The sequence below is a fragment of the Elaeis guineensis genome, chromosome 1 (assembly GCF_000442705.2).
Source record: "Elaeis guineensis isolate ETL-2024a chromosome 1, EG11, whole genome shotgun sequence".
In the NCBI taxonomy this organism is placed as follows: Eukaryota; Viridiplantae; Streptophyta; class Magnoliopsida; order Arecales; family Arecaceae; genus Elaeis; species Elaeis guineensis.
Genome location: NC_025993.2, coordinates 164,073,787 through 164,087,785, shown reverse-complemented (window position 1 = coordinate 164,087,785; position 13,999 = coordinate 164,073,787). Strand labels below are relative to the sequence as shown.

At 32.8% G+C, this 13,999-nt stretch overlaps 1 protein-coding gene across 1 annotated transcript; it reads left to right on the top strand.

Moving 5' to 3' along the window:
• Positions 1–5,176: 5,176 nt before the first annotated feature.
• Positions 5,177–13,871, top strand: LOC105039521 (high mobility group B protein 15). The gene is made up of 6 exons (XM_010915699.4): positions 5,177–5,535; positions 9,162–9,240; positions 10,267–10,429; positions 10,554–10,712; positions 11,999–12,333; positions 13,565–13,871. Exons 1-6 carry the CDS (start codon positions 5,348–5,350, stop codon positions 13,592–13,594), a joined length of 954 nt encoding a protein of 317 aa, XP_010914001.1. The 5' UTR covers positions 5,177–5,347; the 3' UTR covers positions 13,595–13,871.
• Positions 13,872–13,999: the final 128 nt, after the last annotated feature.

Sequence of the window (13,999 nt, the reverse complement as noted above, 5' to 3'; positions counted from 1 at the left end):
TGATTAAATATAAGATATTTTGGAATATACTACTCTCTCATGTTTAAATATGTTAGAATTATTTTTTGAAGTATCATATTTTTAGAAATAAATTTTTTTAAAAAATATTTTAGTAAAAAAAAAATTTTGTAGATCAGATGAATTTTTTTTTTTTTTTTTTGTTATCGTATTCTTTAAGCATTAACAATATTTTGCTTATGAAAGATATAAAGATGGCAGCGACTCGGGAAAGAACATATTCACGAGAGAATGCTAGCATTATGTTTTGCTCTCCTGCCTCATTGTAGCAGGACAAACAACCATGTTGGGAAGGTAGACGATGAATTGCAGCTTTTATGCTACCAAACGAACAGCAAAGATTTGGTAAATTAATTTTTCATTTACTAGATGTCATTAGTGGTGCAAGGGGCTTTCAATAAGCACAGCTAGAGGAAGCTTGGTTAAAATCAAGGTGAAAGTGAGAAAGCTTAGTTAAAATTGTTGGAGGCAAATGAAGATATATTGTAACAGATTTATTCAAAAAGATTAGTTGGAAAGTATTATTTGGATGATTTCACTCAAAAAGACTAGTCGGAAGATATTATTTAGGATCCTTGATCCTATATAAATATCCAAGATTTTGCTAACGAATATTCAATGTAAAACTAAATATATGCTCGTTTAAGTCTCAGACTAAGGATTCAAATCCATATCACGATTGATCCATGATCAATCTCAATGAACCCATGTTGTAGTATCTCCTAGTTCACATAGACTATGAGCTAGGACGGTTTTGATATCGTGTGTAAGAATTTAAGATCTCGTCTAAAAAGGCTAATCGGAAGGTATTACTTGAGTTCTTTAATCCTAAATAAGTATCGAAAATTTTTTCAATAAATATCCAAAATAAGACTAAATATATGCTCGCATGGGTTGTCACATATATAATATATAATGACGATATTAGTTGTTGGTGCAATGATCTAACTCATTATTATTGTCAAGATAGTTAAAGCCATTTAAATTTAACTGCAGGTTTTTAAGCAACAAAGAAATAAATGAGAATGGGTAGGTAAATAATTCATGTTGTTCAATTATTGTTTTAAATATAATAGCAACCTGACACGTGCAATGTATACTTGAGTGAAGAGAGAAGGGAAAGGGCGAGTAATAGAGCCTAAAAGTGTTTGGGAGTTAGATTAGAGAAAAGACATTTTAATTTGACTGGGAGTGCAATTAGAGAAAGAATGTTAGAATTGAATCAGAGAAATCTATCCAATCTAGTTGGGAGTTTGATGAAAGGTGTTCAATTAACGTGGTGGGGAAAAAAAGGATAGAGAGTGCTTTACCTATATTTGGTGAAAAGTCCAACTCATCATTATTGGCGTGCTAGTTAGAGCCATTTAAGTTTAATTGTAAATATTTAAGCATAAATAATAAACAAATAAATAAATTATATCAGATGGGTAACTAATTTATGATTACCTTGTTCCCTTGTTTCTTTCCCTTTTTTTTTTTTTTTTTTAATACACTAGCAACCTTACACGTGCAATGTACATTGGGGAGAAGAGAGAGCAAGTAATAGAGTCTAATGAGTCAAACTAGAGAAAAGATAGTCTAATTTGTTTGAGAGTCTAATTAGAGAAAGAGGTTAAGAGTCTATCCAATCTATTTTGGAGTTTTATGAGCTTATAAAAGAGGATAGATAGTGATTCACAATTATTGGTGAAAAGGTCTGAATTATCATTTTTGGAAAGCTAATTAGAGCCATCTAAATATAACCAAAAATATTTAAGCATAAACAAACAAACAATAAATACATTATAGTGGGTGGGTAACCAATTCATAATTACCATTGTCCACTTGTTTTGTAATATAGAGTCTAACGAGTTACATTAGAGAGAAGATAGTTTAATTTGTTTGAGAGTCCAATTAGAAAGGGGTTTAAGTTGATTGGGAAAGGAGGATAGGGAGTGCATGAAGACGGTGAGGAAGTTGTATAAAAAAATTAATATATATTAAAAAAAAATAGTTTTGGTATATAAAATAATAATTAAGAAAGAATATTTATTGATTTTAAATGATTATATATATATATATATATATATATATATATAAAGTCATTAAGCCCGTGCTTATTGGTGATAGTGTGGCCAAGAAAGTTACTTGGATAATTAATAATTTTTTTTTAAAAAAATAAATAATAGAGCTTAAGGAGTTGGATTAGGGAGAAGATTGCCTAATTTGTCGAGGAGTCCAATAAGAAAGGGGTCTAATTTGACTGGGAAAGAAGGATAGAAAGCACACGGAGACAACAAAGTAGTTACATGGAAAAGTTAATATATTTTTTTTAAAAATATTTTTGATATAAAAAATAATAAAATTAAGAAAAAATATTTATTGTTTTGAAACGGTTATTTTATATGCATGTGCACATACATGCATGAAGTTATTGAGCCTATGCTTGTACAAAAGAGAGGAAAAGAGAAAAAAAGATGATGATAGTTTATTTCGAAAAGGATAAAAGCAAATGGATGTGAGAAAGGAAGTTACTAGAATAATTAATATATTTTTAAAGATAAATAATTAATCTATTGAATTGGATTAGAGAAAAGCTAATCTAATTTGTTTGGAAGTCCAATTAGAAAGAGATCTAATTTGATTAAGAAATGAGGATAGAGAGCATATGGAGATGGGCAAGGAAGTTATATAAAAAAATTAACATTTTAAAAGAATATTCTTTGCATAGAAAATGATAAAATTAAGAAAAAATATTTATTGATTTGAAATGGTTATTTATATGCGTGTGCACATATATGCATAAAGTTATTAAGCCAAAGAGAGGAAGAGAGAAGAAAGAGGGTGATAGTCTCTTTCGAAAAAGACAGAAGTTACTTGGATAATTAATATATTTTTAATATAAATAACTAGTCTAATGAGTTGAAATTGAGAGAAGATAATTTAATTTGTTTGGAAATCCAATTAGAAAGAGGTATAAAATAATTGAAAAAAAAAGATAGAGAGTGCACGGAGACACACAAGGAAGTTATACAAAAAAATTAAAATATTTTTTTAAAAAAATATTTTTTCTATAAAAATAATAAAATTAAGAAAGAATAGTTATTCGTTTCAAACGGCTATTCATTTGCACGTGTGTATATATATATATACATATATACATATATATATATACATATACATATATATATATACATATATACATATATATATATATATATATATATATATATATATATATATATATATATATATAAAGTCACTGAGCACATACAAGCACCTCGGGGAGGAAGAAAAGAACAGGATGATGATAGTTTATTTGGAAAAGGAAAAAAAAAAAAGAAGATATGGATGTAGGTAAGAAAATTATCGATATAATTAATATATTTTTTAAAAATAAATATAATTAAAGGGTATTCTCGGTATAAAAAGCAATAGATGGAATTGATTATATATGCCATGCCTGTTTTAAAAAAATAATGATAATCAAATAAATTAAATTATTTATTACATTTTGTTTTCTTTATTTTTTGATAGAAATAAATGTACTAATAACAAAAAAAAAGATTAACTAAAAATATAAAATCAAATGCATCAATAAGATTAAAAGGATAAAAATTAGAATATATATAAAAAATAATAAAGAAATAATAATAAAACAAGAAATGCAAAATTAGATATAAACAAAAATTTTGGTTCTCTTGTTTCTAAGTTTTTATTGATTATATTAATGTCTAATTTTATAGTTGCATATAAAAGCAAATCAATCAAGTTAGTAGTAAAGGTAGCAAAGACAGCAATGCCAATAGTAGAGACAACAAAAATATTGGCAGTCACAGTAATAACAATGATAGTGATGATGAAGATGATAGTGATAAAAAAAATAAATATTTTATTTTTAAACAATAGTAAAAATAAAAAATTCTTATTTTTTTTAGAAATATTGAACATAATTCTTGAGAAATAGAAAAATAATATCATGAAATATATTTTTTTGCCTTGGTTTCTATAATTTTATTTCACATAAGAAATAAAAATGATGCCAAACATGCTATCAAGAAGTGCGATGCAAAACAAATATGTTGGAAAAAGTTTCTGAAATAAATTTTAAAATATATCAAATAATTTATTAAGTACTAAACAAATAGAAAAAATAACTAACTGAGCACCACATAATAAAGTACAAAAATTTTTGTTAATTAGATGTCTCTTGAGTTTTGTAATCATTTACATAAGCAAAATCGATCAGATAAAAAATGCCTTGGAAAAAAAAATACATCAAAAAATGGCTCATTTTTTAAAAATTAATGAAAAATTTATATAAGCAAAATTAATCAGTCATGAAGTACCATAGGAAACAAAGAAATTGATGAATTTTTTGAAAACAGAAAAAGTTTCTAAACAATTCCAAAAATAATCTTCCAAACCAGGTGACATTAGAATTCTTTTAAACTGTCCGAAAGATTAGTTTTTTTCTAAAAAATTGGGGAAACAAACAAACAGAAGTTCTTTAAAATTAAAAAGTTCTAAAAATGATTCTTAAACAGGTTTACAAAAGTTTTTCACAAAAAAAAAAAAGGGAAAAAACCTTTTTTTCGGGATAAAAAAAAAACACTATTTTATAAAATTGAAGCCGACGTAAATCAAACATGCAACCTTCCGATCTAGAATTATTTAAAACAGCGGCATGTTATTTATAAAAAAATATTTTTTAGCATCTATCTGAATTTTTACTTGATTCAGATTGCGGATGCGTCACGTGGTTATTGCATCAATACACTTGCAATGGAAGCGCTATACATCATCCACATAACTTTGTTTATAATTTCTTTTTTTTTTTTTAAGAAAAAAAGCCATAGGACTCCTCGGAGTTTAGGGAAATATTATTTAGAAGTTAGAATAAAACCCCTTGGCAATCGATTTATTCTAACCAATGATAAATTTATCCTAGCCATTCGATTGATATATTTTATAATGGACCCCAGGGGAAGAGTTCCGGTAACGACCATCCGTGCCAAGGTGGCACTGCCGCCGTTGTAATGGATTGACATCGGCGGACTCTTTTATCCTCCCACGGATTTCTATTCTCTGTTCCTTTCCAGATCTTATTCATATCTTTTCTTCTCTCTTTTTGATAAGAATATCTCATTCATATATATCCAGTAGATACCACTTACCAGAATGGAATGTCCGGTCCCCAGTGCCTTTAAATACCCATCTAGCCTCCTTTCCGAGCATCTTTATCTTATGCTCCTTTGTTTTAGGGCAACACTGGTGTTTTTTAGGCCAAACTCCTCTTTCTACCCACTATTCCTCTTTACCTCTGTTAAAAAAATCGAAGAAAAACAAAATGTCCAAAGACAGTAGCTGCCCACCACCTATAACACCACCACCACCAAAGGCCACCCCAGTCCAAACCCAGCCATCCCAAATCCTGAGCATAACGCCACAGGCAACGTACGAGAAGGTGATATCAGATGGAAGGGTGTTCGTGGAAACCCTTCAGAAGCTCCATAGATCGGCCGGAACCAAGTTTATGTGAGCGGGTTTCTCTTATGACTGCTGTTTTCTTGGGTATCTCTTGTCAAGTTTTGATTTTGAATACCACGGTATTAAAAAGTTTAGATTTTTTTGATCGAGGTATGTGATCTTTTGGTGAACGGTGTTCGTGGAAACCCTTCAGCAGCTCCATAGACTCGCTCTGTTTGAGCGCTTGTTTCCAGGTGTTGTGGAAGTTTTTTTTTTTTTTTTCGGCCTCGATTTTTTGATCCGTTACCTGCATCCACAGATGCAAAACATGAGTTTTTTGTTGTCTGTGGAATGTGGAAGCGAGTTCTCGTGCTTTGTTTTCATGGTTTTATTGGTAAAAGTCGTTCTGAACGATTTTTATCGATGGATTTTTATCATGATCTCTACGTTCTTGTATTTCTATTGTCAAAATTTGATTCTGGATGATATAATGCAATCTCGTAGTGTCAGGGGGAAGTGGATACCCATACTTCTTTCCCTACACTAATGTGATAATCTTTTTTATTTCCGGATGAATGTTGATGGAGTTTTTACAATGCTCATTTCAAGTGAATTTCTAATTCATTTTTTGGTTTCTTTTTAATCGATTACATGCAGTTAGATGCAAAATATGTGTTTTTGTTTTTTTTTTTTTCCCTTTTTGTTTTTGGTTTTCACTGTTTCAGGAATTTTTTCATGATATTACTCAACCGGCTTGAATCAAATTTGTGAAAGCAACTTTGCCTCACGAGCACTGTGTTCTTATCTTCTGTTATCGATTTGTGATTTTAGATGTTATATGGACTTTTGGTGGAAGCGGGAAGTGAGTTATATATATATATATATATATATATATATATATATATGATTAATAGGAGTGGATTACATATAAAGATAGATGCTTAGTGAGCATTTTTTTTTTTTTTTTTTTGGTGGGAGAGGGGTGGTTGGGTATGTGGAATATAGATCAATTTCAATACTTGTTTTGAATGTTTGGTAGAATTTCTGTTTTTAAATGGAAGTGAAGTTAGTTAATAGAGTGCTTATTTTAAGTGGGTTTTAGCTTTTTGGATTTATTATAATTGATTCCATGTGCTTATGGATCTAGAAGTGAGCATTTTTTCCAGTCAAATGTGGAATTAGGTTTAATATCTTTCGTTTTCATCATTCAGCCAGGTTTCCCTTTCTGATGGATGCCAATATAGCTTATAGATTGTTTATCCCATGTGGATTCTTTAGATTGTTTTCTATGGGTTACTATAAGTGCTATACATGTGCATATTCATGCAAAATGAGCTTTTATTGTCCATGCAATGCATAGGAGGGTTTTAATTTTCTGCAATATTCTGTTCAATTTTCTGTTTCTAACGTGCTGTGATGGTGGATTATAGTGTGCTTATTTTCACTGGAATTTAGTTTTTTGTGGTTTGAAATTAGCATTTGAGCATTTCTCATCTCTGTAAGATTTGGAAACAGGTTATTAATGTACCTTTTGTTATTGTACACTGTTTTCTACATTTTCTGGTATGGAATGATTGTGTGAGTAGTTTTTTTGAAGTGATCGTTTGAAGTGATTCTTATTTAGTTAGCATTAAGATCATTATGATTGTGTTATGTGCACTTGGTGCGTTCTGTTAATTGAAGTTACTTTTTTTTTTTTTCCAAAATTGATCATCGTTTTCTTTATGTATATCTTATTGCCATTGTTTATTTTCATTTCTTCAATCGGTATGTTTTTCCATAGGAAAATTTAAAGTAGGAGAAATCTGTACAGGTACTATTAATTTGTAATTTTTCTAGCTTAGAATCTCTTCCAGTTGATCCATGTTGTTTCGCCGTGTATGCCTATCGGGTATTATCTACTGGATCTGCATAGCATAAGTAGGCATTCCTTTCTATTTTCGAGCCATTCTTATTAAGCTCTTCTTATGCATTTAAGAGGATTGAAATTTAACAAACATTTGCCCGATATAGTGCTCATGGATTTGACTTGGAGTGGCATATTGAGTTTCATTTATTTGCTGAAGATTCATGAGCTGATTCCTAAGTCTAGTTTCTTGATCTTCTATTCTTCTATTCTTCTATTCTTCTATTCAACGCTATGTCCATAGTTAGTGTGCAGCTAGAAATATCGAGCCCTTCAAAGATAGCGAGAATTTTAGGATGGAAATAATGGGCAAGAACACCCAAGTAAAATTTTTCTTAGGGCCTTCTAGGAGAGTTGGGAATGAACGACATAAAGATAACAGACTTGGAGTTGGTTGGATTTGGATTGTCATGAGTCTGATTCCTCTCCAGTTCAGGGTAGAACTGGAGACTTCAGTTCTGCAATCACAGCCATTCGTGTATTGTGTGATGGCTGTGATTGCATTGGGCCAATGCAGTGCATGGGTTGGTGTGCTGCAATACTGCATGGGGCCCACACATGCATGTTATCGTGTGATAAATGGATGGCCATGATTCTAGAACTAATTCTCTCTGGTCAGCTCCAGACTAGAGAGGATCAGAACTCAATTATCACCACAGGCCCATAAGAATATATTTGTTTGCCTATATATAGTTTCAATCATTATACACACACACACACATACTATATATGGCATGACATGAAGCTTCTTATTTAGATTTTTATTATAATATCATTTCAAAGTGCTATCTTTGGGTTTTGATGTCAAACTTTGTCTTCTGGAAGTTTATTCTCATCTTGCTGTCTTATTAATCTATAAGCTTGAATAATCGTATTATTATCTGGGAGGAAAGCTGTCAAAAATTGTGAGCATGAATTATTTCCTAGGACAGAAGCCTTAGGGAAGACAGGCAATAAGAAAATGTGAAAAAGCAGGGCAAGGATGATTTTAGAGGTCTTAAAAAATTGTCTTATAACTTACCAAGATTTGTTAAATTGCAACCACTACTTTAGCAAGAGTAAGATGCATTTAAGCATGGAAAATTGGGTTAATTAAACCTCTGGATATATTCTCTTCGGAATGAATGTTATTAAGGGTGCGACAGAATTTGTAAGGAACTAGAAGAAGTGATTTCCATTTTTGTATTTGTTTTCAGAGATTGCTTTGGCCTAAAACTTCACTAAATGTTTGCTTGTAATTTCACTTGGGTAGCATAATTTTATATTTTAGAGACTTTCACTTTCTGGAGCACGTACTCTTATGTTAACTACCATATATGAATAAGTAGTCAAGATTTCTCAAAGTTCAATCAACATATTGATCTCTGGTTTGTTTCTTCACTTCCTCTGATCTCAGGGCTCCATCTATCTTGACAGTATGTCTTCTGAAAACTAATAACTATACATTAGTTCAACCTTTTGCTGTATGACAACCTGTCATATGTAGTGCTTATTCAACTATGTTAATTCATGGTCCTTATTTGTTATTTGAGGGTCTCCGGGGTCCTCTTTCTTCATCAGTTCATATCGAAGGCAAAGCCCCCAAAAGTGCAGAACTGGTCTTGTAGTGTAATGTTAACACTTGGTGTGCATTGGCTCAGATGTACTATTATCATGAAAAAAATTAAGCTTGTCTTACTGGATGATTTAATTTTTCATCAGCCAATTGCATAATTAGTTGGATTTTGAGGTCTCAAATTCTAATATTTTTCTTGCTTTTTCTTGCATATTTATATATTTTGTTGCTTAGGGTGCCTACAATGGGAGGAAGGCCCCTCGATCTTCATCGTCTTTTTGCAGAAGTTACTTCCCGAGGTGGACTGGAAATTGTAGGTGAAAAGATGCCATCTGTAATTACATTCGCAGGACGAATTTGCCGATTTTCTCTTTTTTCCTTTACAGTCTTATCTTAGTCTTAGCATTTGACTTGTCTGGATTTATTTTGATATATGTGTATGTGATGTAATATCTTATAAGTGACGCCTCTAATTTTCTCAAACTTCAATGATTTTCAAACCCATCAACCTCCCCTACCATGCCTTTTCAGGGAGGCACTTAAACTGCATAATGGTTGAAGGTGGTGTTTTAACCTGAAACTGTAGCTACAAGTGAGATAGAATTTAAATGCAGTTTTATTCATTTCAGAGAGGGTAGCATTGCAGTGGATATCTCTCATTTATATGTCTCTAGAAAATGGAGAAGATGGTATACATTTATAGTTCTTTTGTTTATTATTCTTATTTTCATGACAAATACTAAGTGACTTTTGCAGTTGTTTATTTTATCTAGACTATTTTTTTAAGTGGTTCGCTGAAATTGTTGACTTAGTGGATAATTATAATATCAATACAGTAATTAAGTGTCAATGCATACACAGCTTTTTCACTCTTGAGACATGCCATAGTTATATGCATTTTGACACAATGGAATATGTGATTTTGATATAATATTTGTTTCATTAGGCCCTTTTTTTGCTTGTGGCAATCAGAGAATATATTGAATGAGAATGTTTTATATATGGTCTATCATCACATTGTCTATTGGGAAACAATTTTAAACTCATTTGCTGTTTCTGTAACTAGACTTGTGGATTAGTTGTTACCATCTCTTTTTTAGCTAGAATTTTATCTTCGTTTTGTGAGGGTTCCTGCTGCTGTTCATCATATATATGAACATACGAACATTGCATTAGGGTGATACTGGCTGTGGACTGTTTTTCTTATACATAATCATGTAAATATTGCATTAGGATAATGTTGAATATTGATAGTTTCTTAGCTTGCAGTGTTTGAACAACAAGAATGCTCATTGTGTGCTTTGTTTATTTTGCTGTGGATGTATATTAATTGCCTCAGGTCATAAGAGATCGCAAATGGAGGGATGTAGTAGCCGCCTTCAATTTTCCTTCAACAATCACAAATGCATCATTTGTATTACGCAAGTACTATATGTCCTTGCTTCGTAGCTATGAACAAGTCTATTATTTTGGAAATAAAGGTTCTTCTGACTCTGTATCTGGTATGTTAACTTCGATAACAAACATAGAATGTCACATTGAATATCCCTTTTTATTTCACCTGATGGTGTGTGTGGAACAAGCACCTGCTAATTTAAGCTTTCTATTTCCTTTTCATTTTGCCAGCTGGCAAACCTGTTAATCAGTCAGAACCACTGCACCCTCAGGCAGGCATGATAATAGCTTCACCAGATGCTAATCCTGTTACTGGATCGGAGGCATCTCAGCAACAAGTTTCCACAACATCAACCGAGGATAGCAGCATCAAAGACCAGCTACTGACAGGTTGGACTTAAAAACAATTTTCTTTTCTTTCGCTTCTGTTTCCCTTGCTGTGACCATGTCATACTTTGCCTTAAAAGACTAATTTGCTGATGTAGCTGAAAATGAAAATATAGTTTGACCATGAGTTCAACTATTGCTTTGGTAAATTCTGTTCCACTGGCATAATGATATTGTTGTTACATGATGATGTTGGTTCTCTCTTTTGGTACCTTGGACATTCTTTTGTTTGATCCATTGATGGCTTGATCCTGCTTGAAAATTCTACAGTGATTTGATCCCATCTGATTTCAGTGCACCTTCCACTTAGTTGCACCAGCATTACCGATCCATATCTCTTTAATGCATGAAGCCGTTACGCTTGTTACTTTTTAGAATGTATGGTTTTTCTTATAGTTGTCTTGGGCATGTCTGAGGGATCTAAATTTGTTAAGTAGTGAAATAAATGGATTTCACATAAAGGGGGTTCTATTGAGGGTCTTATGGATCTGGTTGGGGAGATTAGGGTTTTCATTGTTATGATAGATGATATCGTTATGGAGTAGTTACCCAAATAGTGAATGGTTTTCAAAAACATGTTCATAATGAATGTTCTTAAAGCAATTCCTTTTTTTTACCGTTGCCCTGCTATTGCTTTCATTTCCTTTTCTGCGGCTGCTTTTTCCCATTGTGCATGTCTTTCTAGACATGTCTATATAAAATGTGGGGACATCTCTCTCTAGAGTCTAGTATTCTACGTTACATGAGATATTGTGAATGAGATGACAAGCGGTAAGCTCGCAACTCCCTATCTCAGGTCAGTGTTATATGGTAGAAATAAGAGGATCTGCATTCATAAAATACATAGTATTTTATGAAAGTGGTCATAGCCATGAAAATTCATGCATCCCTGCTTTATGGAGATACTTGTTCCCTAAGGCTAAATGAATGCAGATCAGGAATTGTTTTCAGTCCAGAATGTTGCGTCTAGACTGGTACTAGCATGCTGATCCTTGTGTAATACGAATATATTTGTGGATGTCTTGGAAGCTGTATCTAAGCCGTTAGTGCAATTTTAAAGGCCTGTGGCTGGTAGTTTTGCCCAGTGGAAAGTTTCTGATTCTTCTCTTGTAAATTCTATCCATGAGACACTTCCTCAACCCTTTTGTTCAAAAAAGAATGAATTTATGCACCTCATTTTCTCCTCTCCAAGTCATACTTTATGCATTTTATATATGGATGAACATATGTTATATGATCTTGAAGTGCCCAACTCATTTTTAGGCTTTTGACTGGCTTCTGATATACAGAAATTCCCCCCTTACGAAAAGGCACTCGGATAACTGGCAACATTTATGGGAAATTTGAATATGGATATCTAGTGACTGCAAATTTTGGTTCTTACACCATGAAAGGTGTTGTGTATCATTCTCCTCCTGTGCCATGTACAATCCAAAGTTCATCAAGTTACCATGGTCGGAGGTCTCGAAAGGCACCTTCTCGTCCCAGATCCAACCTGAGTGGCTATGACTTCTTTGCTGCTGAGAATTATGCAATACTGAAGCCTGTGTATCCTGGGAAAGAAAAGGCTATCAGCAGGCATATACGATATCTCTGGAGCAGACTCACTAAGGCTGAAAAGGAGGTATGATCAAAACTGTTACCCGTAATACCTTTATTGATTTATTTGCCAGTGGCTTCCATCTCCTTCTCACTTTGCTGCATTTCAACTTGTGCTGAACCAAATCATGAAGCAAGTTATACAGCAATACATGAAATGTAAATGCCGGAGATAGATTTCCTACCTGGATGCAAATATTGAAGATTAGTTTTTTTAACTTGTTTCATTGGATATTTAAAAATTAAACAAAAATGACTGTTTTCTAAACAGTGAGCAAACTCCTTAACAAGTGGTTGCTGAGTGAGGGCAATGATGTAGTATTCATGGATTGACTGAAACTTTCAGTCGTTGTGGGAACGAGTGGGTGCTGAGCGAGGCAATGATATGGTACTCATAAATGGACCGAAATTTTCAGTCCTTGCTATAATCTTTGTTTACGAGTGCAGCACAGGGTGTAGGGGTTTGTTATCCAAAGGGAAAAAATCCATCCAGGTGTAACATGTCATTGCATGTGCACGTTGGCGGTCATTATTGTTGTATATCTTGATTTTTCATTCAGTTGACTTACTGCATAAATGTGAGTGGGACGGCTAGTTGTATATTAAAATCCTAGATACTATCCACGACCACTACTACTGGGAATCCGACTAATTATATGCAGTTATATGAACGTTTTATGAAACCTTTCTCGTCACTTATTTTGATTAGAATTCAAGATGCTCAAAAGAGTAGAGTAACAAGAGCAGTGCATTCTTTTGTAACAGCCAGAAGCAGTAGGTAAGAGCAATTAAAGCTATCTTAGTATTCTCAATGTAGTTTTGGTATGTTGGAAAGACCAACTACTCTTACCTCAGCTTTGGCATCCTTCTCCACATGGAAAGAGGTCGAGGTTTTGAGCTGTGGTGCTGGCATCTCCACCATCTCCCCCGAATAGTTGTTGCTATGTGGAAAGGACTGAAACGACACTACATGGTTGTATTTGACACTCAGTTTGGGCAGCTCTGTTAGTCCTTGGGAATTCTATATATTATATGCAACTTAAGTGCAGTTGCAAATCATGGAAATTAAGCCCAATTAAGTGAGTTTGAAGTTCTTAAACCAGTCTAAGAGCATGAAAAGCTGCTAATGAAAACTGTAATCCCTGAAAATAGTTTTCCCCCTTTTTCACTTTTGCTGCTGCTTCTCATTATTCTTGAGTTGGAACCTATTCTCTGAACTTAATTAACATTGTACCTTTTTTGTTGTTGTTGTACAGGTTTATCAGGAGAGAGCAATGAGGGCGTAAAGTTACTGGAATGAGATGCTGCAATACAATAAAAACTTCTAGCATGTCTGAGATGAATTAGGTCCTCAGTTCTGCATAGATATAGATGTGCATTTGGATTCTGATGCTTCATGGAAAGCGAAGTCCGGCATGAGAATAGATTTAGACTTTGAGAACTTATCCATACATAAGATGTTGCTCTTAAGACATTATTGAAGTAGACCCATGGAAATTTCAAACTTCTATACTCAAACTAAAGTCGTCATTTTAATGGTTGATGATGTCTCTATTTCTCCCATGTTCATTGGTTTGATATTGTTTTCTTTCTTACAAGTTTAATGATGATTAATTATACCGATGTCATTAGTTTCTTAGAGTTTGACATGTCGGCTTGTTTCTCTTAGCCAAATTGATCGGCTATATGGT